Source organism: Mya arenaria, chromosome 3 (genome assembly GCF_026914265.1).
Source record: "Mya arenaria isolate MELC-2E11 chromosome 3, ASM2691426v1".
Lineage (NCBI taxonomy): Eukaryota > Metazoa > Mollusca > Bivalvia > Myida > Myidae > Mya > Mya arenaria.
In genome coordinates, this window is record NC_069124.1 from 81923620 (window position 1) to 81951008 (window position 27389).

Genomic DNA, 27389 nt, shown 5'->3' on the forward strand with positions numbered 1-27389 from the left:
TTAAATTTGTAAGAAAGATATTTTATTTGTGTTAGAATCTATATGAAAGTTAGAAATTCAACATTGAATATACAAATAATTCAAAACAGGATAACAATGCATGTATTATATTATTTTCACAGTAAATCATCACAATATATATCAATATCAGCATATGAGGCTTAAAGAATTTTTGCAGTCAAATAAAATATATAGCTTTATTTTTTGTAAGTATAATGAAAGACAGAGACATGTAACATAGTATGAGTATTTAGCAGAATATGGTGAAGACAAGACCGGAAACATGTATAGCAAGATGTCAACAGCCACCCTCTATATAACAATGGTATGATAATGTACCACCAAGTAAAATCAATAAGCTAAGTTGTTTAGTAACCCTTTTTATTTGCTTTCAAAATATTACTACTGCAAAGTATTACTGTAACCCAATATATTTTGTACTGAAACAAATAAAAAAGCCTGTAGCAAACAAAAGAACATCAACTGTACAAATCCAGCACCAATAAATTTCAAAGCATCAGTTATACTTTTTACAAACTATTAAATATGAAAAAGTTAAAATACATGTACAAGCTGCACGTATCAAATTCAGATGCTTTGCTAATAGCAAATAGGATAGAAGGCATACCGGTAATAAAAGGCCATCTTGTACAATTGAAGCTTTAAATAAGATAAACGAACCCAACTGAATGATAGAAGGGTTTAAAATTGGATTAGATTTATTTAATAATACACCCAGTTCGCTTTGGGGAAGACCCCCCCCCCAAAAAAAAAAATAATGTCAATACAATTCTGCATTTTAGTGCAATTGTGATCTTATAGTTTATAAAATCATACATGAACAAGATGATTCAGGAAGAAAAGAAAAAATACAACCTGCATTGGGTATACAGAGGGAAATTTAATACATGTTTGATGTACCGTACATGTATATGTTATTTTTTTAAACAATAACAGTTGCCGTCAATATTTGAGTTTCTGCTCCAGTAATATAAGTTTCAAATGAAACAAAATAGTTTATAAAAATGCAAGGGACAAAGATCTCAAGTACTGTAACAATATGGCACATAAGTTATATAAAACATTCACATTATTTAACACTATATATTTTGTGGCCTTTCAATTTTGATAATAAAGTATGCAATAATATACATGTTCTAATCTGTTGTAGATGTTGGTCTTCTGTGTGTTGATTAAAAAAGAAGACTTAGAGCAATTTTGAGCCTAGAAGGGATTTTTAACAGTGTATGACTACTCTCTCCTAGTTCTGAAGTCACTCCTAGCCTAGTCCTAGGATTCTGGAAGCAATATCCCTCAGATCTTCATTTTATATTTCAACATCAAATAATACTGACAAGTGTGCTGAAATATTGCATGATGTATTGTAACTATGTTAAATACTGTGATAAACTGAACAATTGATGTACATGTATCTGCATTGTGATAGGTACATGTACTTGGCATAAAGCTTTAACAGATCTATACTCGTTTAAAATTGTGCTTTAAAGCTATAAACAAGCAATGAAGAGACACTGAAATAAAACAAACACATACAGTCACAATATGAAAACATGGTGTATGTTAGAATGCACCTTATACAAATGTAATATGAGAAAAAGCTATTGGAATGTTTTGAACATTGTGCTGACATACATGACAAACTCTCATACACAGCATATACTTCACACTCACACTAGGATGCACACTGTTTAACATTTCACTGTCCGAGAAAGTTTGCCACACCAAGAAAAATGCCTGTTGGGTTCACCATTACAGTGACCTTGTCCTTGGACTTGTATGTACCAATCAGCTTGCCTGTGAACCCGTCTGTCACATTGTAACCCTGTGGGGACATTGCACCTAGCTTATTAAGTGGATAGCTTACCTGAAACAATTCAAAGGAATACTTTGTTAGCTAGTAACGATAAAAGCATGTTGCAAAGATATGTTGCCAAGAAACACATTAAATAGCTAAAGATTAATAGTGTACGAATCTTGATTGAGTGTATATGCAATATTCAATTTAACTGACACTATTAACCCAACATTTGATCATTTAACTAAATATAATAACTGCCTTAGGTCTAGTGTTAATGCTTAAGAATATGTCATTTCAAACAACTTAGTCTACATAAACTAGCTTATCTTCCAGAACAATTTTAAAAACCCCCAATGTTTCAAGTAAAGAAATGTGTTCAACTGTGAGTCAATTAACCAGGCTTTTAAAAAGGTAGTTTTTAATGTTGACAAACCAAACAGTCATATTAAATTTATACAGTTTTATTTAATTTTAAATTTTGTTAAAGGCAAATTCAACCCTGTCATGCAAGACCCTACCTTGGATGGTCCACCACCGTGGTTAAGATTGAGAAAGGCGAAGGCTATGGACTTTCCTTTTGGGGCAAGAGGCTTGACCCAAATCTCTAACCCATTCATCTGAAACACAACGTCAAACTCAACAATAAAGTTTCTTTCAAAACTTTATGAAATCCTGCAAGATGTGATGAAATGAAATATTTGGAAGTAGCATGCAGCAAACCTTTTATGTACTGATGGGCTTTCAAATGAATTTATATTAAAATCTGGTAAGGCATTTTGGAGCTACAGTCACATACACACATGGATATACATGATTGTAGGTGAAACAGAACCCCTATCAATACTCAAATGTTTATAAAGTGAAGAAATCAATTCAGTCAAATATGAACAATTTTATCAACAATATGTTCCCATCTGTAACTGAGATTGATAATGAAAATATCAAATATTTAAATAGATTTATCAACTGAACAATTCAGCAAAATAAGAGAAAAGTGACGCATAAAAAAATCTTTGAAAAAAAAAGAAATCTTAAAGGTATGATACTGAAAATTCATTGTTGTCAAATTGTCACCTTGACGATTCTGGTTCCCTGAATGCCGAGGGGATCCTGGTTGATGGCGATGATACGCCTGTTCTGTAGGAGGGCCTTTGACTCAGGCTTCACTGTTTCCAGATTGTTAGACATGAGGAGTGGGGATGCCATAATGGCCCACATGGCCATCTGTACACGCTGCTGGTCGTAACTCAACCCATAATCTCCCAATATTATCTGCAATGAATATGCATCACAAATATGGAAAGTCATTACTGATATAAACATGATGAATAATGCATTAACATACATACATACATGTAACAAGAACATACATTTGAAAGTCGTTCAAAGTCAAGTTGGCCTCTTAAAATAAGATCTGAAGAAATTGTTACTTTTAGCTTTTAGATAATTTTTTGATATTTATAATGGTTTTAAAATTTTCTATAATTAGGACAATTGTATTACTTGTAAGAGTTAATTTAACAGTTGACAATCTATAAAAACAAGAGCTGTCACAGTATGTGACGAATGCCCCCGAATGTGACATTGACCTACGAACAAGGTCAGTACATGAAAAGTTGATCTTGCCTTTACGTGTCAAATACATATGGCAAGTTATTTTAAATTGCCTCTGAACATAAAAAAATACCACCCATACTTGACAACCTACACTGTTATGTCCTTATATTCAGGATTTCCTTGTAAATAAACACTTAGTGTATCTTTCACCTTAGAGGTAGGGACATGGGTCTTGCACACGACACGTATGTGGAACACATGTAGCAAGTGATTTTAAAATCTGTCCATACAAGGGAAAGTAACAGCCCTGACACGACAACCTATACTCTATGTCCTTATATGCAGCACTCCATTGTGAATAAACACTAAGTGTGACCTTGACCTTTGAGGCAGGGACACGGGTCTTGCACACGACACGTCGTCTTGGTATGTGGAACACATGTGGCAAGTTATTTTAAAATCTGTCCATACAAGGGAAAGTTACAGCCCGGACATGACAACCTATACTCTATGTCCTTATATGCAGCACTCCATTGTGAATAAACACTATGTGTGACCTTGACCTTTGAGGCAGGGACACGGGTCTTGCACGCGACACGTCGTCTTGGTATGTGGAACACATGTGGCGATTTATTTTAAAATCTGTCCATACAAGAGAAAGTTATAGCCCGGACACGACAACCTATACTCTATGTCCTTATATGCAGCACTCCATTGTGAATAAACACTAAGTGTGACCTTGACCTTTGAGGTAGGGACACGGGTCTTGCACGCGACACGTCGTCTTGGTATGTGGAACACATGTGGCAAGTTATTTTAAAATCTGTCCATACAAGGGAAAGTTACAGCTCGGACACGACAACCTATACTCTATGTCCTTATATGCAGCATTCCATTGTGAATAAACACTATGTGTGACCTTGACCTTTTTGAGGCAGGGACACGGGTCTTGCACGCGACACGTCGTCTTGGTATGTGGAACACATGTGGCAAGTTATTTTAAAATCTGTCCATACAAGAGAAAGTTACAGCCCGGACACGACAACCTATACTCTATGTCCTTATATGCAGCACTCCATTGTGAATAAACACTAAGTGTGACCTTGACCTTTGAGGTAGGGACACGGGTCTTGCACGCGACACGTCGTTTTGGTATGTGGAACACATTTGGCAAGTTATTTCAAAATCTGTCCATACAAGAGAAAGTTACAGCCCGGACACGACAACCTATACTCTATGTCCTTATATGCAGCACTCCATTGTAAATAAACACTAAGTGTGACCTTGACCTTTGAGGTAGGGACACGGGTCTTGCACGCGACACGTCGTCTTGGTATGTGGAACACATGTGGCAAGTTATTTTAAAATCTTTCTATACAAGAGAAAGTTACAGCCCGGACACGACAACCTATACTCTATGTCCTTATATGCAGCACTCCATTGTGAATAAACACTAAGTGTGACCTTGACCTTTGAGGTAGGGACACAGGTCTTGCACGCGACACGTCGCCTTGGTATGTGGAACACATGTGGCAAGTTATTTTAAAATCTGTCCATACAAGGGAAAGTTACAGCCCGGACACGACAACCTATACTCTATGTCCTTACATGCAGCACTCCATTGTGGATAAACACTGTGACCTTGACCTTTGAGGTAGGGACACGGGTCTTGCACGCGACACGTCGTCTTGGTATGTGGTACACATGTGGCAAGTTATTTTAAAATCTGTCCATACAAGAGAAAGTTACAGCCCGGACACGACAACCTATACTCTATGTCCTTATATGCAGCACTCCATTGTGAATAAACACTAAGTGTGACCTTGACCTTTGAGGTAGGGACACGAGTCTTGCACGCCACACGTCGTCTTGGTATGTGGAACACATGTGGCAAGTTATTTTAAAATCTGTCCATACAAGGGAAAGTTACAGAGTCGGACGGACGGACGGACGGACGATTTTAATATGCCCACCTTCGGGGGCATAAAAACCTCCATTAATTGATTCAATTTGATAGGAACACAAGCTGAAATATTGCTTACCATATCCGGGTCATTAAAGTTCCCCGGACCAGCAACCTTGCTGAAGTTTCCCCCGTCTTTGCCATAGTACTCGATAATCCCTGACACATCATCCCAGGAGTCACCAATATCGTTATAGTTACGCCAGATGTTGCAGTATTTAGCTATCTTCTGGTAAAGAGCCTGGATTCAAGAATAAACACAGGAAAATATAAAATGTTAACAATTAAGAATATTCCCTTGAAAATATTTTCTCATTTACATTTAACAATAAACATTGTTCATATACTACTGAACCAACACTGTGTGCTATAACATAGTGATGAAACGATTATCAAGCACAACCGATAAATCGTCGCTGACAATGCTATGTCGGCGCAATCAATAGTGGTTGTCCAAAAATCTATGTCGCTAATGTTACTTTCGGTAACTAAGTATTTTCTTGTTATGCGGTTAAAGTAGAGTATATATGTTAATTAGTCTTTCCGGTAAATTCTTGTTGAGTTAATTTTAACAAGGGAGGTCACTCTCATACACAAATGCGGTCAATGGAAACACTTTTGCTTAAAAACTTGCAACCTTACCCAAAATGACAAATTGTTTATATATTTCATAAAACCTGAATAATCTGTCTCTATGGTGTGGTGGTTCCGGTCTTACCTGCAAATACCGGGGATCCTGGCTCAATGCATTCAGTTTTTGAAACCTTTTTTGGTATCGTGTGTTATTAACAAAGTCACTTTTTGTGAAAGTTTTATGAAATTTAGATATTTCAATGATATCTTCAATATTACAGGTTTTCGAATGTTAAGCTGGTTAACAAATATTTAATATGCTTTTACATGGATGAATGCTAAGATAACTTACTTGATGCGGTGTGCATCATTTTGCAATTGATGTGCAATTATTAAATATGTCTTTTGTTTATATGTTTTTTCGTTAAGTCATTAAAGACTGAAAAGGTTATGCTTATTTACTTACTGTTGCAAAAAGCATGAATATAGCATCACACATACTGATTCCAGGTTAAACCATTTAAATTATCAGGATTATACTATGTATAAAGAATGTATTCCTAAATGATATTATGAACTTTTGATTATTGTCCGATAGTAAATCGAAATACTTGGTCTGATTCGATTATCGATAGCAAATGGAGTCCGATTTTCAAACACTACTATAACATGTCCATATCAAGAAGTGCTAAAAAATCATTCACCACAAATCTTTAAAAAACAAAGCTTGAAATCTATACAAATACAGTATTTCATATTAATAACATACAAAATCTTTCTGTTTGATGTATGCAGGCCAACTGCAGGAGTACAGCATGGGGCGACCAGTCTGGTTCAGGTAGAATCCCATAATTGGATAACCTGGAAAACCAGTTAGTGGTAAACGTGCATTTTAAGAAAGTTAAATTATGTTAAGAACTTAAGGTTATACAATATTTCTGCCTTTACATGCATTCAACACTATATTAAGCTACATATAGATGGGATAAAAAAAAACAAGAGCCGTCGTAAGACAGCGCGCTCGACAACGCCGCTTTGACTTAGAATACAATAACGATGTAATTATACCAAGTTTGGTCTCTTTATGTCAAACCTAACTAAAATTATTCAATACATAAGGTGACTTTGATGCTGCCCTCCCACCAGCCCGCCCAAACAATGACGCAAGTCATTCAAATAACTTGATTTCCCATTATGAAAATGTGGTTAAGAATATACAAAATTATTATGCCTTTCAAAGGAAAAACTTAAGGGCCAAAATTTGTATTTAGGCTTAAAACGGAGTTATGTTTCTTGTTGTAAGATGGTCGTAAATAATTTTGATTTTTATCAAGTGCATTAAATGAACGGTATAGAAGTTTTTTTATTAAAATCCCAACTTGCCCTTAACTTTTACTTGCCTAAAACTTTAACCCACGTCAATCAGGGGCCATAACTTGTATTAAGGATATGGAGTTATGTAACCTCATTGGGTGATGGTCCTGAACAATTGTGTGAAGTATTAAGTCAATTGAATGAAGGGTATAGAAGTTATTAAACAATATACCAACCTGCCCTAAAACTTAAACCTAAGTTCTATAGTCAATCAGGGGCCATAATTTGTATAAAAGATAATATGGAGTTATCTAACCTCATTATGTGATGGCTCTGAACATCTGTGTGAAGTACATGTATTAAGTTAATTGAAAGAATGGTTTTGGAGTTTTAAGTGAAAATCCCAACTTGCCCTAAAACTTTAACCTGCCCTAAAACTTTAACCTAAGTCAATCAGGGGACATAACTTGTATTTAGGATAATATGGAGTTATGTAACCTCATTGTGTGATGGTCCTGAACAACTGTGTGAAGTATTAAGTCAATTGAACAAAGGATATAGAAGTTATTAAAAAATATTCCAACTTGCCCTAAAACTTTAACCTAAGTTCCAAAGTCAATCTGGGGCCATAATCTGTGTACAGAATAATATTGAGTTATCTAACCTCATCATGTGATGGCCCTGAACAACTGCGTGAAGTATTAAGTCAATTGAATGTAGGGTATTGGACTTATAAGTGAAATTCCCAACTTGCCCTAAAACTTAAACCGCACGCCAACCGGGGCGAGTAGTATAGCCCACCTATTCTTCGAATAGTCGACCTAAACATGACAGCAGCTGAAAAGACAATTGAATACTTTGTTACTTGTTTGTCCTTTTAATTTGTTTCTTATCAGTTTACCACTATCATTAAAACATGAAAGACTCTATGATGCATACATTTTGGATGTTTGTTCAGCGATTCTGACTTACCCTCGTCCATGTCGGAGACATCTGTGTAGCAGCCATCTAGCTTCACCATGTCAATTCCCCAGGCAGCAAATGTCTCGGCATCCTGCTGCAGGTAGAACTTGCTACCAGGGTAACCACCGCATGTTTTTGTTCCAAAATCCTCATATATTCCTAGCTTCAAACCTTTCAAGTGAACCTAGACAGACAAGATTACATTTAATAGTAACTTTAAATATCACTTTTGTCAAGTTTTATACATATAAATTATATAGATATAAGATATTGTTTATGAATAACTTAGCAACAACCATACTTTCAGAAAAATAAATAAATGATTCCAAAATTTATGTATCAATTTGATAAAATGATACTACTTTTGAAAATCAACTTTGTGAAACATGTTCATCAAACCGTTAAGTGTAGCGTCTGCAAATCACAGAGTCTGGCACATCCCAGTGTTTTTTCACCACTTTGAGAATGTGGACAAGGCCTTTCAGATTGGGAAAAATGCATCATTTGACTCAAATTTTGTAAATAAAGAATGCATAAAAAATATACAGAAAAAAGTGATAAAGTTTGTTCCTTTAAGAATACACAAATTATTTTAAAGAATAATGGTTAGCAGTCAATTTGTTTTTATTTTTATTTTTTCAAAACATTTATTTGTACACATGGGAATAAATATATACCAGTGCTATTTTTAGAACACCAAGTTTCTGGTTGTAGTTGTTAGCCAAATTTAGAGAGCAGTCACTATTAATACAGTATTTTTCCATTTCAAAGGTCATGAATCTGGAGTGACTGAAGCAACATGGCTGGTTATCTAGTCTGACCAAGATATTCTGCCCATACACATTCTGACCAAATTTGATGGTGATTGGACAAGGGCTTCTAAAGTTATTGATTAGACAAGATCCATCTTATTTTATAATTGAAGGGAGATAACTCTCAAGTGACTGGTTATAAAACTTGCCAAAGATATTATGCTTATACACATTCTGACAGAATTTGGTGATGATTGAACAAATGCTTCTAAAGTTAATGACTGGACAACATATTGGATGCCACAGGTGAAACTATTATACATTCTATGAACATGTGTATAAAATGTATATGTTTAAGTCTAAACCTAAATCGTTCCGGAGGCAATAGTGATTTGCAGTGGAATAACAACATACACTATTATTGTGTCAAAACCTCAAAACGCTAAACGATTTTGCAAACAGCAGTAAAACAAATTTTAATACACACATAGTTAGCCAATGATTTGATCCCATTAGGGAACCTGACAGGGTCTGGTTGGAGGGAGCCATCTTTTGACCTGTTGCGGGACATCCAGCAGTCATCAATGTTCACATACTTGTATCCCAGATCTCTGTAACCCTCAGATACCAACAGGTCTGCCATCCTCATATACAGCTTTTCACTAAAATGGATTGCAATTTAACTTGGGTTTAAAATTCATATAGCTATAGCACCATACATTTTTGTAATTATTTCAGATTTTTATCATTAAGAGTTTAAAAAAATAAACTGTCTAACCAAAAGATAGAAGATGCTAGGCAGAAAGATTACCATGTATTTTTGTGAGTCAACTATAAATATTATTTTGAAATGATATTCTTTTGAAAGAGTTTATCTTTTAATTTCAATAAGTTTTTATGTCGCTGTATATATTTTCATACCTGTAACTAAGCTAATTAAGAGACTGAGATCTCAACAGCAAACTTAATTGGGTAATAAAGTTGAAACAGAAATACAGCACCACTGTTTATAGTATCCACTACACAGTATACACTTACACATACATGTATGCCCACATACACATATAATTGTACTAATACATTGAAATTTTATTTTCCATTTTGTTCTGCTATAACATAAACCAACATAAAACCCTTCTGTTGGTACACGAAAAGGATACATGAATTACGAAAAACAAACATGCTAATTGCAAGAAAGTAAACTTGATAGTTCAGAAATGCCTGTGTGGTTCTTATTATATCTAAATTAATTTTTTCTTTATAGTTCTTTAGTTCTTCCCCCATCATCAAACAGACATCAGCCTGTAATATCAGAATACTGTAAAGGTTTTTGGGCTATTTTTTTTTATAGCTGTAAACTGGCTACGTTTAGAATCAAAAATGGTATATATTTTTACCAAATTATTCTTCGTTAATGAAGTCAAATACGGCCAAAATTTTCCAAAAAAAGTGAGTTTCCTCTGGAAAATCATAAATAGTCATATTTTTAACTTCTACTGGCAACCCTTTATTTAACAAATTTTAAGTATATTTCATTTTCAACAAACCTGATACAGTCGTCTGGATATTGGACACAGTCTGTGTTGCACCTGTATCTTTGCCATGATAACCAGCCCATTGGAGGAGTTCGCGCCAGTCCATTGTCCAGTGACCACACCAAGCCAGCTAGACAGACAACAAGCGCCACCACAGAAATCTGAAATCATCCTATTAACAATCACAAGAGCACACCATAGATTTATATTGATAACAAATTAGAAGACTGTTTGACTTCGCAGATTTATACGAACACTTGTACAGTTAAAACATCCCATCTAATACATTAAATAGTTTATTTTTCAAATCCCTTTAAAAAGTGCATTTCTCAATGTAAAAAAGATGGAATCTATTTATAAATTTCTGTAGTTTGTCATGCCTGGCATGGGCTTGAATCCTGGGGTAAGTTTATATAACAATACCATTAGACCATGATGAGTATCCATTGGCTAAGACCCCAGCAAGAGTATCAGTCTTGTTAAAGTGTGGGTCATAGTGCAAGATTGCAAAGTCAAGTCCTGTCAGTCAATGTCAGTCACTATTACGGTACACCACAGGGTAACATAAGGCCTAAAACAATAATAAATTGGTTTGGGTTACCCAGCCCTACCTATTTCAAGAAATAAAGTTACTCGATTAGTACGCTAAACCAAGAAAGATTATTACAATAAAGCTGTTAAAAACTGTAAAGATTCTAGGGTGTTATGGAAGAACCTCAGAGAGTTGAATGATAATAATAATGACACTACAAACAATAATAGTATAATATTACCACAATACCTTCATTCAAACGGAATAAATGTTGTTGGCGATGCACAAATATTAGACGTGTTCAATAAGCATTTTACTGACATATCCGATTGTATCAGTAAATCAGTGTTCGATGAAACACATTTTTCAAAACTTGGTACTAAATTAAATAGTTTGCTAAAGGGTCAGTACTTTGATATATCTTACATCACCCCATTAGAGGTAAAAATGTATATTGATAAGCTTAATACGGCGAAAGCTACAGGATTAGATGGAATAGGGCCTAATATCCTAAAACAATGTGGTGATTGTATTGTTATACCACTAACGTCCATTATAAATAATAGCATACGGCTAGGAATATTCCCAGACTCATTTAAAGAGGCTAAGGTTTTGCCTATATATAAATCTTCTGGTCACAATGATCCAAATAATTATAGACCAATTTCCTTCCAACACTGTCAAAGGTGTTTGAACGGCACATGGCAGATCAAATCAAAACATTTTTAAAAAATACGAATATCATACATGAATTTCAATCTGGGTTTCGAGAAAATCATTCTTGTCACACAGCGTTGATAAGAATAATTGATGATTGGATTGATGGAATTGACAATGGAAACTATGTAGGTGCTCTCTTCCTTGATTTACGAAAGGCTTTTGATCTAGTAGATCACCAAATACTTTTACATAAATTGAAATTATACAATTTCAGTGATAATACCGTTCAACTGATAACTTCGTATTTGAAAGATATACACCAAATTGTAAAGTTTGGGGGTTTCCAATCTTCACGAAGATGTATAAGGTCTGGAGTTCCTCAAGGATCCATTCTTGGACCTATTCTTTTTCTTATATATATTAATGACATTACCTTTGAAATAGAAAATTCCTTGATTGACTTATATGCTGATGATACTACACTATATGCAAAAAGTTCAAATACGCAGGAAATTGAACGTACGTTGCAAATAAATTTAGATATAATATCGGAGTGGTGCAAAATAAACAACATGGCAATACATCCATTTAAAACGAATTGCATGTTGCTGGGTTCAAATGCAAAGTTAAGAAATGCATGTGCACTCAAATTATTCGTAGACAATGTACCTATTGAAAATGTAACTTCGAAGAAATTGCTTGGAATCGTTATTGATTCATCATTGTCATGGAACCTGCAAGTTGACTTTGTCTGCAAGAAAGTAACTGCAAAGATAGCTCTTTTAAAAAGACGTAATTACTTTTTAACGGATCAAATGAGACATTTGTTTTATAAATCGTATATACTTCCTATGTTTGACTATTGTTGTAGTGTTTGGGGGAAAAGCAAGCAAACGCATACGAAACGAATAACCATGCTTCAAAAAAGAGCTGCTAAAATTATTCTCTTTAAGCCTATTAGAACGCCATCGCATGAATTATTTAAACAATTAGAATGGCTTCAATTTGAATACCGTTGCAAATATCAAACGGCTGTTATGGTATATAAATCTATTAACAATCTTACACCGAGTTATATAAGAGACATTATAAAGTTATCAAACAATACAAGATATGGATTACGATCTTCTACGCGACAAGACATTGCCCACATTCGACATAAAACTCATTACAAGAAACACTCGTTTGCATGCTACAGCGGGACAGTTTGGAACTCTTTACCAGAACGAATACGTAAATCGAACACGGAAAATACATTTAAAGCCTGCTGCAAGAAGTTCTTTTTACATCATCAATTGCAAAAACCGTTGTAAGAATTGTACGCATAATTCCATGACTATTGTTTTTACATTATATATATCTCGATTAAGGTGTTAAATACATGTGTGACTGTCCTACTTACTCAGTTAATAAATTTTAATGATACGATTTGTTAACCTTTAGGTACAAATTGATGTATTGTTCGGCATTGATCTTATAATTAATGTATTATATTCATGTTTCTTTATGTTTTCGTATAACATTTTAATACGTACCCTTTTGAAATAACATAAATTTATGCTTGCGTTTTCATTCTAAGCATTTATGTGTGTGTGCGTGTGTATGTTCTTTCAGAAGGCCACATTGTAAATAAGTCGTGTGTTATGTTTGTTTATAATATGATGCCTATGTCTTAATGTGTTACCTTCTTTAAATAAAGTTATTATTATTATTATTATTATTATTATTACTGACCCAGGGCTTTTTAAAACTTCATTGATGAAATTTGTTCAATTTTTGGATGTATCTCAACACAGTACTCTGGTTAACTGATTAACACTACAGCTATTTGAAAGGAATGTACTACATGTCAGGCAGACTTCCCTAAAGTTGAAAAAAAGTGGCAGACATTCGGTCTGACAAGACATAAAAATCTGTCAGACCGAAATAAAATCTGTCGGACCGAAACAAAAGGAACAAAAACAAAGTTATAACATTGCTTTATTTGTCAATAGCAGCTTATTTCTAAATAAAGGCTTTATAGTATGTCTCCTATGAAAATCATCAGTCTGTCAAAATTCAAAAGTTCATCTTGATATTCAAAACACTCCTCATCAATATTAGGGTTAAAGCTGCACTCTCACAGATTGAACATTTAACTCTCACAGATTGAACATTTTGACAACTTTTTTATTTTTTGTTTAGGAAAGAGCAAATTTTTATGTAAATATCTTTAAACCACTGATATAAGATTGCTGACAAAAAAATCAGATCATAGATTTGGATATTTCTGTTCGAAAATTAATGTTTTCTGGCTTTAATCGTTACTTACGGTTTAAGAAAAATCCATAAAACACTCATAAAGCAGTCTTAAATAACTGGTTTCTATGGATTTTCCCAAAAATGGCTCATTCCAAGACAAAAAATAAAAAAATTGTCAAAGTTTTCAATCTGTGAGAGTGCAGCTTTAAAGTCCAGTTTGTCATGAAGAGTTTTAAATCTCCATTTCAAGAGCCTGATGTAAGGACTTTCAAGCACATGATTTACAGAATCCTGTATATCTCAGTATCAGACAGACAGGTAAAAATTCTGAGACAAGGTCTATAATATCCTGCTGAAATCCCTGCTCAGAAACACTAGAGACTTTTTCAGTGTAGGACAAGGTAACATGCGCACCGATTGGTAATTCTACGGGCACTGTGCCGAGAGCGACCAACATCTACGGCATATACAACCCACTAAAACACAATGAAGTATCAAATCCCGGCGTACAAATCACCTCGCATACTCTATTGGGGTCACGGACACTACGGACCATGGACATTACGGACCAGACACTACGGACCAGATTTAGGGATATTACGGACCAGATTTAGGGACATTACGGACCAGATTTAGAAATTTACGGACCATGATTTATATTGTTTTTAAACATTTTTTTTTTTATTTATTCACTCATTGGTCTGAAATTTGTTAATAAATACTTGAATATTAGTGCTCAGTATGACAATTATCTTTAATGTAACTGAAAAATCCCATGAAATTCCAATGTTAAACATCAATGTATTTTTAATAAAGTATAATAATAATTCGAATAATAATGAACGTAATATGTGTTTATCTTATAATTGTAATTGCCATCGTCCGTATTCTGCCATCAACCCAGGTCCAGACGTTTGTGACTGACTTTGAGGCCGGAATCTGGCAGGGACTTAGAAGCGTGTTCAACGATCCCGACATTCGGGGTTGTGCCTTCCACTTCGGCCAGGCCCTATGGAGAAAGGCCCAAGAGTGTGGACTGCAGGTAATATATATAAAAGATGAGTTGATAAATAATATATCCATTTGGCTTTAAATGATGATACCACTACTTTTACTACTACAATAATGGAAATAAAAATGATAATATATCTTTTTTATTTTGGTGCTATTTCAGACTGCCTACAGTACGAGGGACGCCGTGTATCGGCTAATGCGTAAGGTCTTCGCGCTACCTCTACTGCCAGCGGGCGACATCCCAGCAGCCTTCAGAAAGATCGAGGAAAAGATGGACGCCAACGACGAAAGAATGATCTCCTTTCTTCAGTATGTCAGCAGCACGTGGATACAGAATGAGATGTGGCCAGTCGCTTCGTGGTCCGTCTTCGGCCACATTATCCGTACCTAATTAGATGTCGAGGGTTGGCACGCGAGGCTCAATCGACGGGCAAAAAAGGGAAACTTGCCTTTCTACCTGCTTGTTGAACTCCTGTACAAAGAGGCACAGGAAATTCCAATCATGTGCAAGTTGGTGAAGGAAAGGAAACTGTGCCGCTACCAACGAAAGGCTACAACATTGACACAAGGCCGGCTCATGAAGCTTTGGGCGGAATATTCTGCTAATGAGTTGACAACAAGCAGTCTGCTCAAAGCATGTGGAAGACTGTATGGGCCTGTTTAAATATGAATGGTGGCTTTGGGGACATGTGCTGTTTATTCGTGATTCATGTAAACACTGATATGTTCTTATATGTGCTCGATTTATTTTGGTAAATAAACTGTTTTGGATTCATGTAAACACTGATATGTTCTTATATGTGCTCGATTTATTTTGGTAAATAAACTGTTTTGAACATATATCTTCTGTTGCTTTTAACTGATTTAACTGCCGATCTATTCGAACTTCACGCGATTTTTTCACAGTTTTATGGAAGATATAACGTCATACTGAGCACTCATATTCAAGTATTTATTAACAAATTAAAAACTAATGAGTGAATAATTAAAAAAAATATGTTTAAATCATGATCCGTAAGTTTCTAAATCTGGTCCGTAAATTTCTAAATCTGGTCCGTAATGTCCCTAAATCTGGTCCGTAATGTCCCTAAATCTGGTCCGTAGTGTCTGGTCCGTAATGTCCATGGTCCGTAGTGTCCGTAATTCCTCTATTGTATGTTCTTATGAAAATGAAAGGGGTTCCCGGGTTTTAGCCACCCCAACCCCCCACGCCCTTCTCCGACTTCCCAACCCACTCTAACCACCAACAACTATGGCATACAACCCACTTAAACACAATGCAGTATGAAAATTTACGGGGTTTTCAGGTTTTCCCATGTTTTCGGTAATTCCACCGTCCACTATCAAATGACTGTCGTACAAATTAGTAAATCACAGTCATCAAAATTAGACTTTTGGATTAACAAGCCCGAATTCTTATACTATTGCTTGGCATAAATTTTTTGAACAAGCCCTACTATATAAAATTCAGAATATGATCAAGCCCGAAAGACATTTAACCAGTGCAGGCCCGGGCTTGCGGGCTCGTGTAAATTTCGACCACTGAAATCACACAGATACCAGTAGTGTATAAAAAAATAAAAGGCCTTTACCACGTCGGGGAGCATACATCATTCTCAACGATAATCTTTGTTTAGACAAGTTGCACTTGATAGCTATGATGGTGCATAAACATTTATGATTAGATCTAATAATTATCTGATAAGGTTGGTTACCTGTAAATCCGCCATACTTGTGTCATGTGATATGTCATGTGCTCGCTCCGTTAAAATCAGAGGATCTCCAAACGTTATTGAAACTGAAACACCGCGAAATGTAAATAAAACATATTTATTGATTTAACTCAGTTCCAGGGTACCGCAGTTCCGTGTTGTGGAACAGAATAGAAGAGATTATGGTAATCAGGGGCTCAGTTTTTGTACAAGTGTGAAAAATGTTACATTTAAAAAGCATTATAAATATTACTTAATTAATTTTAAGGATCCGATTAATTCAATATCCGAAAATTTATAAACAATGTTGACAACGAAGAGTTATTCCCAACTGCCAGCATATTTAGTCAAAAATCCATTTATAGTATTTCGTTGAAACAGGGATCCAAAATGAAATATTGATTGGCCACAATTTAAAGCTTGTTTGAGGGGGTCCTACTAAACACTGCAAAGCCTAGCAAAGTCAGTTTTTTTTAAACAAAGTCAGTTTAGTAGCACTTATAATCGTTATTTAATCCCGAAAGGATGACTATGTCGTATAAATGACTTATTGGGAACGAGAATGAAGCATAATTGCATGATACAATATCTGAGTCAAGCAGAGTCAAGGAAATTGAAGTGTAATGTGCAACCATGAAACATACACCAGATAGCCGAGCTTTCTGGCGTAATGAAACAAACACCAACAGATCCCTTCAGGGAAAAGCATGCTCAACCCTGAAGGGGTCCACTGGTCTTTATATACACTAACTTCTCTATTCTCACATAGCCCGGGTTTTGCTAATTTGCATATTACTAACCAAGTTAACATCCGGTATGAATGTACTTTCGATTTAACGGAACGTTATTATGAACGCACATCCGCTGCCTACAGCGGACCGTTACACTGATCCGCCGCCTACAGCAGACCGTTACAGAAGCAAAGTCAATTATGTTTTGAACAAAGTCAATGAATTAACACGCATTAGTAATATTCAAATACAAAAAGATGTCTTTGTTGAATAAATGACTACGAGAACGCAAATAAGGCATATTTGCATGCTGCAATATCAAATTCAAGCTACGTCTAGCAAGGTCAAGCTACGTCGAGCAAGGTCAAGCAAAGCCTAGCAAAGCCAAGCAAAGTCAGTGTTTATTTAAACAAAGTCAGTTTAGTAGCATTTATAATCGTTATTTAATCCCGAAAAGATGACTATGTCGTATAAATGACTTATTGGGAAAGAGAATATGGCATATTTGGATGATACAATATCTGAGTCAAGCAAAGTCATGTAAATTGAAGCAAAGTCAGAATAGAGGTAGAATTTGCTTGACCTTGCTCGACGTAGCTTGAATTAGAAATTGTATTGTGCAAGTATGTCTAATTTTCGTTCTCATAAAGTCATATATTCAACAAAGACATCTTTTTGTATTTGAATATTACTTATACGTGTAAATTCATTGACATTGTTCAAAATAAAACTGACTTTGCTTCAATTTCCTTGACTTTACTTGACTCAGATATTGTATTATGCAAATATCATGCAAATATGCCTCATTCTCGTTCCCAATAAGTCATTTATACAACAAAGTCATCTTTTCAGGATCAAATAACGATTATAAGTGCTACTAAACTGACTTTGTTAAGTGTTTAGTAAGACCGTGTTTGAGGAACCTTTTTTATCATTTGAACAATTCGGTGGTGGTGGTTTTTTTCCACTATGATGTTGATTAGCCACAATAATGCACGTTTAGGGAACTATTTTAACATTTGGATATTCATTTTGTTCCCTAAACTGTTAAAATGCCACAATTCGACTGATCCATACCAATGTAAAATATATTCTTCAACTGTCAATCCACAATACTTAACTCTTCACTGTTAAATAAAAACACAAAAGTTACACATTAATTATTTTTAGCCAATATCATTCTCTTATTAGCAGGTGCCCGTTATCTTTCCCTCTCAATATACTTAGCACTGGGATCTGTCATTCTAAGCTAGGAAAACAACAAGTGGGATATGGACTCGTAGAGTCGCCAAATCAAAATTGTCAATGACTCTGAAGCGGCTGTTTATATGGACTAGATGTCGATGTGCTGTTGACTTCGATCGTCATTATCATTTCGGTGCTTTCATTCTTTGTGTACCTAAACTCATTTTACTTTCTGTAGAAAAAGTTGCCAATGACTTTTATTGATGTTATTATAATGAGTTTATTTTTGTAATTATTATTATAAAAAGATTTCTTTTGGGTTTAAATTATGTACAGCCTGTTTCAGGCTGTTTGTATAGCACATTGTCACACATTGAAGTAACAATTTCTTGCTGAGCTCCAGTTAAAATGTCATGCACTTCCCTTGCCAGTACTAAGATAAGTTTTATTTTGAGTCGGCAAGATACAAACAATACAACAATTCCCTTGCCAGTACTCCTATTGTGTTGAGCAAAAAACATCATGCCGATGGAGAATTTCGTCTGTGCGCTGTTGTAGTCTATTTCTTGCGCCTGAGTACTTTGAGCAATGGAAAATATAATGTTGTGATGTTTCTGGGACTTTACATGACTGTGTTACAGCAGTTGTCATAATGTTCCAGAATTATTTTGGCCCAGTAATCTTTGAGGCGCGTATGTCCAAGTACAGTAGCTGATTAATTATGCTATACAATTTTTGCCAACACAAACCCTTTTTCAAGGTTGACAGATTGAATGTATTCATCTGCTCCATATAGAACAACAATATTTGTGGCTAACATATACACATTGTAAAATAGTTTTTGCATGTCATAGCTCAAGAGGTAATTAATTCGTTTTAGAAGTTCTATTTTAGAATTCAGTTTCCCACAAACATTGAAAACTTGCTCTTTCCAATTCAATTGGTTATCAAAAATAACTCCAAGAACTGCATGGCTTGTAACTTGTTCAATAGTAATATTTTTTAATAGCAATGTCAGGGAGATAGTTTTTGATTTGTAACTTGATCACAACTTAATTTTCCCTATCAATAAGGCCCTGACCCTCTTCTCAAAATGATGAGAAAACAATGAAATTAGTTTAAATTTTTAGAGATTATTTAAAGGGATTTTGACTAACCTGCCCACTCAATAGTAGGGGAAAACAGTTGTTTCACCATTTTTTTTGAAAAGTGATCGGGATTAATGCACTGTTAAATACTTTTTCAGGCATGCTCAAATTCTGGATTTGATTTTGCATGGCTTGTTGAAAATTTTGATGCAAGTTTTAGCACTGATGGTAATGTGTAAGACCTTAAAAAGAAAGGGTTGAGTTCACATTTCAAGATAATTCTATCTAGCAATATTGGTCATATAATTTTTAACAAACACTTATTCCAGGCAAACCATATGGTAAACCTATGCCAGATCTGGTGTTTTTGTTGAATGTTTCATCATTCATTTTCAAAAATTGTTTGTTGACAATAGAAGCCTGATTTGTTTTATGTGAAGATGTCAGAGGAAGTTGCTGGTTGGGATGACGATGATGAGGAAGATTGGATGGACACTGGCTGGGCCCAGCCCCAACAAAGTGGGATCATAGGTCAGCACTCACCAACTGGCTACCCAACACAAAATCAGGCCATGGTGGATGGTTCCATTTATATGGATGGGAATACAGAGACAAAGACACTTTCATCTTCTGATTCAGCTCATAGTGGTGTAAAGGAGAGTTTTAAAAGTAATGAAACAATAATTACTGTGTAAACATTTTCAGTTTTCCATTTAATTTAATAAAAACAAAAATGAATGTTCAGTCTAGGTATTTGGGTGTTGTTTGAGTATATTTACCGTATAATGATTTACACATGTATAAAACAACCTTATTGGTGAAAAGTTTGCTGTGTCTTTCATGTTTGTAAACCATAAGCTTGATGTTTCAGTTACTGACATTATTTTTTAAGTGTTGTAGAAAATAGTTCTGAATTGTCTTTTTCAGGTGATTTGCCTGAGGGGCTGGTGGGACGCATGTTGCTGAATGACAACAAGGCCGGGATGGAGGGGCTGGACAAGGCAAAGATCAACCAGATCATACATGAGGCATCAAAAGGTACTGTTGGATATATCTTGAGATGACGACTATCTCTCTTGCTGTAAACCTCTCCTTCAAGGAAGTGTTGTCAGAAATGTTCAGATTGGTGTTTTTGTAACACATCACCTCCTTTGATGTAGTCAAAGAACTTAGAATGGCAAACTTGATGAAAATGAATAAATAGGTGTTGGTAAATATTAACAGTTTAAAGTGGTATGATGTTGACTGCTTAATGACTTTGTTCACATATTTACGACCGTGGATGTTTGTTCACCATACAAGATATGATGTTTATTGATTTAATAAATAAAAAAAGGCATTACAGTCAATGAAGCATAATTAACTGCACATCAACCAAGCTTGCATGTGTACAGAAGTGCTATTTGGCTATAGTAAAGATTGTTATTCAGAAATTCCAAAATAAAGCTCAAAGTATGTCCAAAATGTAACATAAAGGTTAAAATATGGAATTTCATGAATCTGACAAAGCATGATATGTTATTAAGGTTCCAAGTTCTTTGAGAATGAGCGAGAGAAGGAGGCCCAAATGAAGGTCCGAATTTCTCAGCAACACGAGAAGGTGGCCCTTATCACAGCTGAGCAGCTTGTGCAAGGGAAAACTGAGGTAAACAGTGCAGAGTGTATACATTTTCTTCATTATGTCTGGTGACAGACTGTCACCAGAAATACAGATAAATCTAGATGGTTTGTTGCATCAAGTGTCAGATTAAGATATTTGTAGCACATATAAATTTCACTAACTAACTGACTCTTACTAAATTGCATTGCTTAGATAGCATCAGCCTTTTGAGATTCATGTTATATAAACTAGGCTGACAAGCTTTTGGAGGACTTTGAGCAGCAGCGGGACCTGAGCCGCACTATTGTACACGTAGACATGGACATGTTCTACGCTGCCGTGGAGATGCTTGACAACCCCGCCCTCCGCAACAAACCAATGGCAGTTGGTGGGAACTCCATGCTGGTGAGGAACAAGTCATTTCCTTGTTGTATTATCTTGGTGAAATTCTACTTATGAAATATGCTTTAAAATGTGGCTTATGAAACTCATGGAATCTCCATCTAATGTTGAAATTTCAAAGGAAGATCAATATGACCATGTATTATTTCAGTATAATTGAATTGTGATTGTTTGAAGACAGCACCTTCTGTGCAATGTGTAAGTCAATTGTTTTGTGGAACAGACAGTGAACACCTGAAAAGGTGACATATAGGTATTAGTTTTGATGTTGGTTGCTGTGTCTGTGGTGTCAGCTAAACTTGGTGTAGACAATAACATATAGGTATTCAATGTAAAATTAATTTTGATGCCAGTGTTTGTTGGCATTATGTCTTGGTCTTTTTCGATTGAGGTGTAAATCAGATCAGTAAGTCCAGAGTTTTGCCCTTTTTGCTTTTAAAGTTCAAGTCTAGTTCATGGAATACTAGTAAGTTGAACTTCAGTATTTATTTTTCAATTACATGTATGATGATTGAAACTTGGTCACGTTTTTTGTCTGCATTATGTCTAGGTCTTGTCTGTAATTGGTTTGACTATGATGGGCGCTCCAAATAGGTGAATCATGTAATTCCACAGAAGTTTTCTTTCTTATATATACATTTTTCATAAACAGTAAATTTAAAACTGAATATGATTAAAGTATGCTTTGTGTTTGATTATTGTCCTGCTTGTTGAATGAATACCCAGAGTATGCCCATGGTAGGAGACCAGCCAAGTAGTTCAGGTTCATCTTTTAACTCATTTTTATTTTTCAGTCTACTTCCAACTACAATGCGCGCAAGTTTGGGGTGCGTGCAGCTATGCCTGGCTTTATTGGAAAAAAACTTTGCCCAGATCTGGTCATTGTGCCTCTCAATTTTGAGAAGTATACAGCCTTTAGTAAACAGGTGAAAGCCATTATATCCATGTATGATCCAAACTATTGCCCTATGTCATTAGATGAAGCTTATCTCGATATAACCGACCATTTGGAGAAGCGAAAATTTATGACAAAAAAGGAACGGACAGTTATATGTAGAGACTCTGCTTACACAGACTCCAGAAACCATTGCCTGTGTGATTTAAATGAGATTCATCCAAAACATGGGAAGGAGAAAGCCACAATAGACAGTGAATACAGTCACAAGAATACACATGAAAAAACAGATGCAGATACTATGGGTCCAGTTTCAATAGTTTTAGGAAATGAATCAAGTAATAGCTCACCAGTTAATAAATTAACTTGTGATACTGACATTGCTTCACCTAGTAAAGAGAGAGAATCTGTGAAAGCTGTGTGCCCTGAGTGTGGTAAGCTGTTTCCTCCCTTTGAAGAGCAGACTTTTGGTACAAATGATGAGGATGCTGTGCAGGAAATGAGATGCAGAATAGAACAGAGAACAAGGCTTACAGCTAGTGCAGGTATGCAGACCTATTTCTGGGTATTTGGGGAACAATTTCGCGCACTTCAATTTGGGAAAATATATCACTTAAAAATGAAAAATCCAGGAGGAACTTGTCGAAAGGACCTTGGTCACATGTATAATCAATTTACCTATCTTAGATATGAAAATCGATTTTTCACAATTAAACCAGAGTGACCTTTATTATCATATGTTAAAATAAACCAAGTATTCTTCACATGATTCAAAATTGAAGTGTCTGAAAGAAGTGGAACATATTTAAGATTTTTAAATATGAAATATGTGTTTCACTATATTTTACATATAAATTAGTTTTTTTGCCCTATGCACATTGTTTCCCATTGTACATCAAGAAAAGCTTTTACGGTACATTAAGGTGTTACATATTGAAGCACCTTATTGTCATATGTGAAATGACTTACGCAAGGTGGAATACTTTAAACCATCCATGGTCATGTATATGTCTACTCAATTGCATAACCCAATAACAGAGTAAATGACCCAGATTAAAAACAGTCATCATAACAGTAAGGATCAATACATGAGTTCCGTATTAATAATATCTGTCATGTGTTACCGTTCCGGATAGAAAAATCCGACCCGAGGGCACCTGCGTTGCCAGGTAACGAGGCTTGCCGAGTTACCGGCAACGCAGCGTGCCCGAGGGTCAGATTTTTCTATCCGGAACGGACACATGATAGATATTTTTCTAGCACAAATTAAATTACATTTTTTGTGAAGAAAATACATAAAAAAGCGCATTTTTGTACATATCACCAAAAAGCGCTTGCGATGATGTTTACTGACGTCATGACGCGCAGTAATTTGTAAGTTCCTTTAATATCACGTCTTTTAAGGGTAATTTGTTTTGTTTTTGAAAGTACATTTTTGTAAAGTTAATGCTAATGGAACTCATCTATTTAAACCTCATAAATATGATTACATAAAGTGTATTATAAAAGGAATTGAAAATATTACGTCACAGCGCGTGACTCATCTGGCCAGATGGAGTTTTCCAGCACGGCTGACGTCAACGGAAATGCCTATCCGGTGTGCTAGAAATGCAAAAGTATGATGATATATTAAATATAAACAATGAGGTTGTTCTTTATCACTCAAAATGCACCTATGCCTTTTTAAATACTGTAGTCATGAATGTGAAATTGAGTACAATAGTATGGTGAATACCATCAGACCTATATACTTGACTATTGTATTGCTAGCAACAGTGATTTATTTTGTTGCACCTGCTTATTTCTGTTAGTAAGTAGACAAAAATAAAACAGTGAAGAAATAAGCAGATTACATCACTTCTAGGCATAGCCCCTAACATGATGCTGGCGAAGGTGTGTTCAGACAGAAATAAACCAAATGGTCAGTTCAAGATAGCAGCTGAGAGAGAAAATGTCATGGACTTTATCCAGGATCTGCCAACTAGAAAGGTATAGGTATACTGGAAGCAGTTATTGACAAGACCATATCTGGTATTTCATTCTATTGAAAAAAACAACCATTGTCAAAATGAAAACAGGCTATAATGCGGCGTACCACATTGCCCCTTCATAACTCATCTGTTTCTTGGGCAGACAACAAGTTTATTTTGTAAAAGCTTTGGTGTCCTTGTCAATGCTGCTGGTGTTTTGTAAAACCTATTGGCTCTTATAGTGTAAAAGAAACATATTTACATTGACTTTGTATACATGTATACGTCCCATAACTCTGGCTAATATGTCATTTTTTGCCCCTTGGTTTAGTGTGGAAAATGGCTGACTTCTGTTTGTGATGCTCCTGCTTAGCATTTTGTTTACTTTATGTTGTTAATTAAAAGTCTAATGTATCAGAAATACCGGTGTAAGTGCTTGTCTTGTACCCGTGTCAGATTCTTCTCTTGCAGATCAGCGGTATAGGCAAGGTGAGTGAGGCAATGTTGAATGCCCTCGGTGTGTGTAAATGCCGGGACCTGTATGAGAGAAGGGGGCTTCTCTACCATCTGTACTCACCTATTTCCTTCAACTACTTCATGCGGATCTGTCTTGGTATCGGCTCCACTACTGTAGAGAGGTAACAGGCTACTGATGGTTAGGACAAAATCCCACACATCAACTTTATGTCTCAGATTTACCACAGTGATTTTTTAAAACTTTAATTCTTTTTAGCTATTTTCCTGCACCAAGAAAGCAAATTTCAAAGTAAAAATGTCAGAGCAGATAAATTTTCATAAACCTGTGATCCAATTTAAGTTGTTGCCCTTATCTGATATATACAGAAAGTGATTGTTTGTTTATAATGTGATGAGGATACACCTATTCACTTTTGTTTCCTCTTTTTTTTACAAATTTGCGTTGGCATCCCTTATAAGAATGAACAGCATGCAATGAATTTCTCTCGTTTAAATGAATTACTCTTTGTGGAGACTCAGGAGTTATCTTTTAAATTGCAGTCTTGAAATGTTTGGTTCTTCAACAATGTATCATCTGGAGGGGGGGATCAATTGTCAAATTTTCTTGTTTTAAGTTTAAAGGTCAAGGTTCTTGTATTAAAATTTGTATTAAATTCAACAACATTTGGCTCTGCCAACCATTGAAATATCCAATTTGTGAAATTCAAGTTTTTAGAAAAAAATCTGATGACCATAGGCATAACATAACTTTGATGTGGGCTTTTGAGATAGGTTATCTTGTGAAACAGTCGAAACCTGTTGGCTGGATTTGCTTGGCTGGATTTCCTCGTTTCTAAAACTAGATTGTAAAGGACCAATTTTGTTTTACTCTGTGCAAGCATTCCTGATATTGAGTTAGCAGGTTTCGACTGTATTTGACAAGATATGTTTGAACTGGGAGTTTTATGTGTAGTTGCTGAAGTTGGGATGAAAACAGTGTATACAACTAGTGTATTAAAAGAAATAAAAATTTCAACATGAAGAAGACAAAAACTTGCCACTTAATCATACTGAGCACAGAACATGATGACATTGAAAACATTTTGACTGGAATTCACTTCAGCATTCCCCATCAATTTTGGGATAACTTAAATTGAACATTGTAATGAATTCTGACTGTCATTTTGAGATTCATTGGTCTACATGAATAATATGTTGGATATCTTTTTCAGAGATGGTGAAAGGAAAAGTATAAGCACTGAAAGGTTTGTCTGATTATTATCAAGAAAATGTGATCCGTAGTATGATCTACCATAAAGAAAAAAATGCCTATTCAAAGAAGTAATTAATATCCCTTACCCTGTACCACTTGAGAGGTCAGCTAAACCACATCTTGACCAGAACAGATGGCTCTAATTTTAAGATTACTTGCAAAAATAATTTTAGGGAAAAAAACCTGATACTTGTTACTGTACTTATTGTTTTATTTTCATTGCTTGCCAGCGAAGGTCAAATAAAAAAGTAAATTTGTAAACAATTGGGTATATATGTTTATGTTATATTGACATTCAGCTACTTTATTTTAAAAGACCTGTGAAAGACTGTTAATTCCTTTTGATGTTCAGGACTTTCTCTGAGCTGAGTCGGCCCGAGGATTTGTACCTGAAGTGTGAAGAGCTCTGCTGCTGTCTGGCTGATGACCTCAAAGAGGAACAACTGAAGGTCATCTACCAATTTTCTCTCCTTTGAGTTGTATACCTTCTTAAGATTTTGCATATGCTGTGTTATATATTAACAAATAATCAAACACCATTAAATGTTTGGCTTTAGCTCGTATTCCTATTTTGGCTAAGATTTTTTAAATAGGCATATATAACCTGTGTGGGTATTTTTCATTACCATATTTTTTTGCAATTCAGGGAAAAACTGTGTCAATCAAGATCAAGACTGTAAAGTTTGAAGTTAAGACGCGTGCTCATACTCTACCGGACTACACCAATGACGCTGCTGATGTTATAAAGGCTGCCACTGCGCTGCTGAAGACTGAGATTCAGAATGCTGCTCCTCAGCCTTTACGACTCCGACTGATGGGTGTGTGTTGTAATGTTATTTAATAACAGTTTATATACATATATAGATGTTTTTTTTCCATTGTAAAATTGTAGAAAGTTGTTAATAGCTGGTTTGGTTGGGAGGAAGTTTTAAAAAATGGTAGAGGTATTCCACACTGTTGTATAGGTGGTCTTTGATTTTTCAGAAGCTCTTCAAACTTCTGAAAGTGCGGGTACACAGCAAATATTGTTTGACTCGATTTTTATACAAAAACGAGGGATAACATATTAAAATATTAAATGCTTCCCCGCTCATGCATCTTGTCTTGTGCATGCAAACACATACTGTGGTATGTCATGCTTTATTAGTTTGACC

At 35.3% G+C, this 27389-nt stretch overlaps 2 protein-coding genes across 3 annotated transcripts in view; one reads left to right on the top strand and one right to left on the bottom strand.

Moving 5' to 3' along the window:
* LOC128225607 (alpha-N-acetylgalactosaminidase-like) lies at positions 1-16721 on the bottom strand. Of its 2 annotated transcripts, none has more exons than XM_052935499.1 (9): positions 16639-16721; positions 10489-10637; positions 9429-9603; positions 8199-8373; positions 6682-6773; positions 5419-5580; positions 2894-3091; positions 2338-2436; positions 1-1885 (listed from the first exon to the last, which is right to left on the bottom strand). In XM_052935499.1, exons 1-9 carry the CDS (start codon positions 16651-16653, stop codon positions 1718-1720), a joined length of 1233 nt encoding a protein of 410 aa, XP_052791459.1. In that variant the 5' UTR covers positions 16654-16721; the 3' UTR covers positions 1-1717. The 2 variants fall into 2 exon arrangements, with proteins under 2 accessions (XP_052791459.1, XP_052791458.1); XM_052935498.1 differs by lacking the exon at positions 16639-16721 and adding an exon at positions 14786-14902.
* Positions 16714-27389, top strand: part of LOC128225605 (DNA polymerase kappa-like) — a 15279-nt gene continuing 4603 nt past the window's right edge. The window contains exons 1-11 of the mRNA XM_052935496.1: positions 16714-16820; positions 20080-20308; positions 20567-20677; positions 21166-21284; positions 21492-21644; positions 22436-23081; positions 24401-24525; positions 24978-25144; positions 26195-26227; positions 26588-26684; positions 26882-27053. Coding sequence (XP_052791456.1) covers positions 16818-16820; positions 20080-20308; positions 20567-20677; positions 21166-21284; positions 21492-21644; positions 22436-23081; positions 24401-24525; positions 24978-25144; positions 26195-26227; positions 26588-26684; positions 26882-27053 — 1855 coding nt within the window. The 5' untranslated portion in view covers positions 16714-16817. The remainder of the gene's footprint in view (positions 16821-20079; positions 20309-20566; positions 20678-21165; positions 21285-21491; positions 21645-22435; positions 23082-24400; positions 24526-24977; positions 25145-26194; positions 26228-26587; positions 26685-26881; positions 27054-27389) is intronic.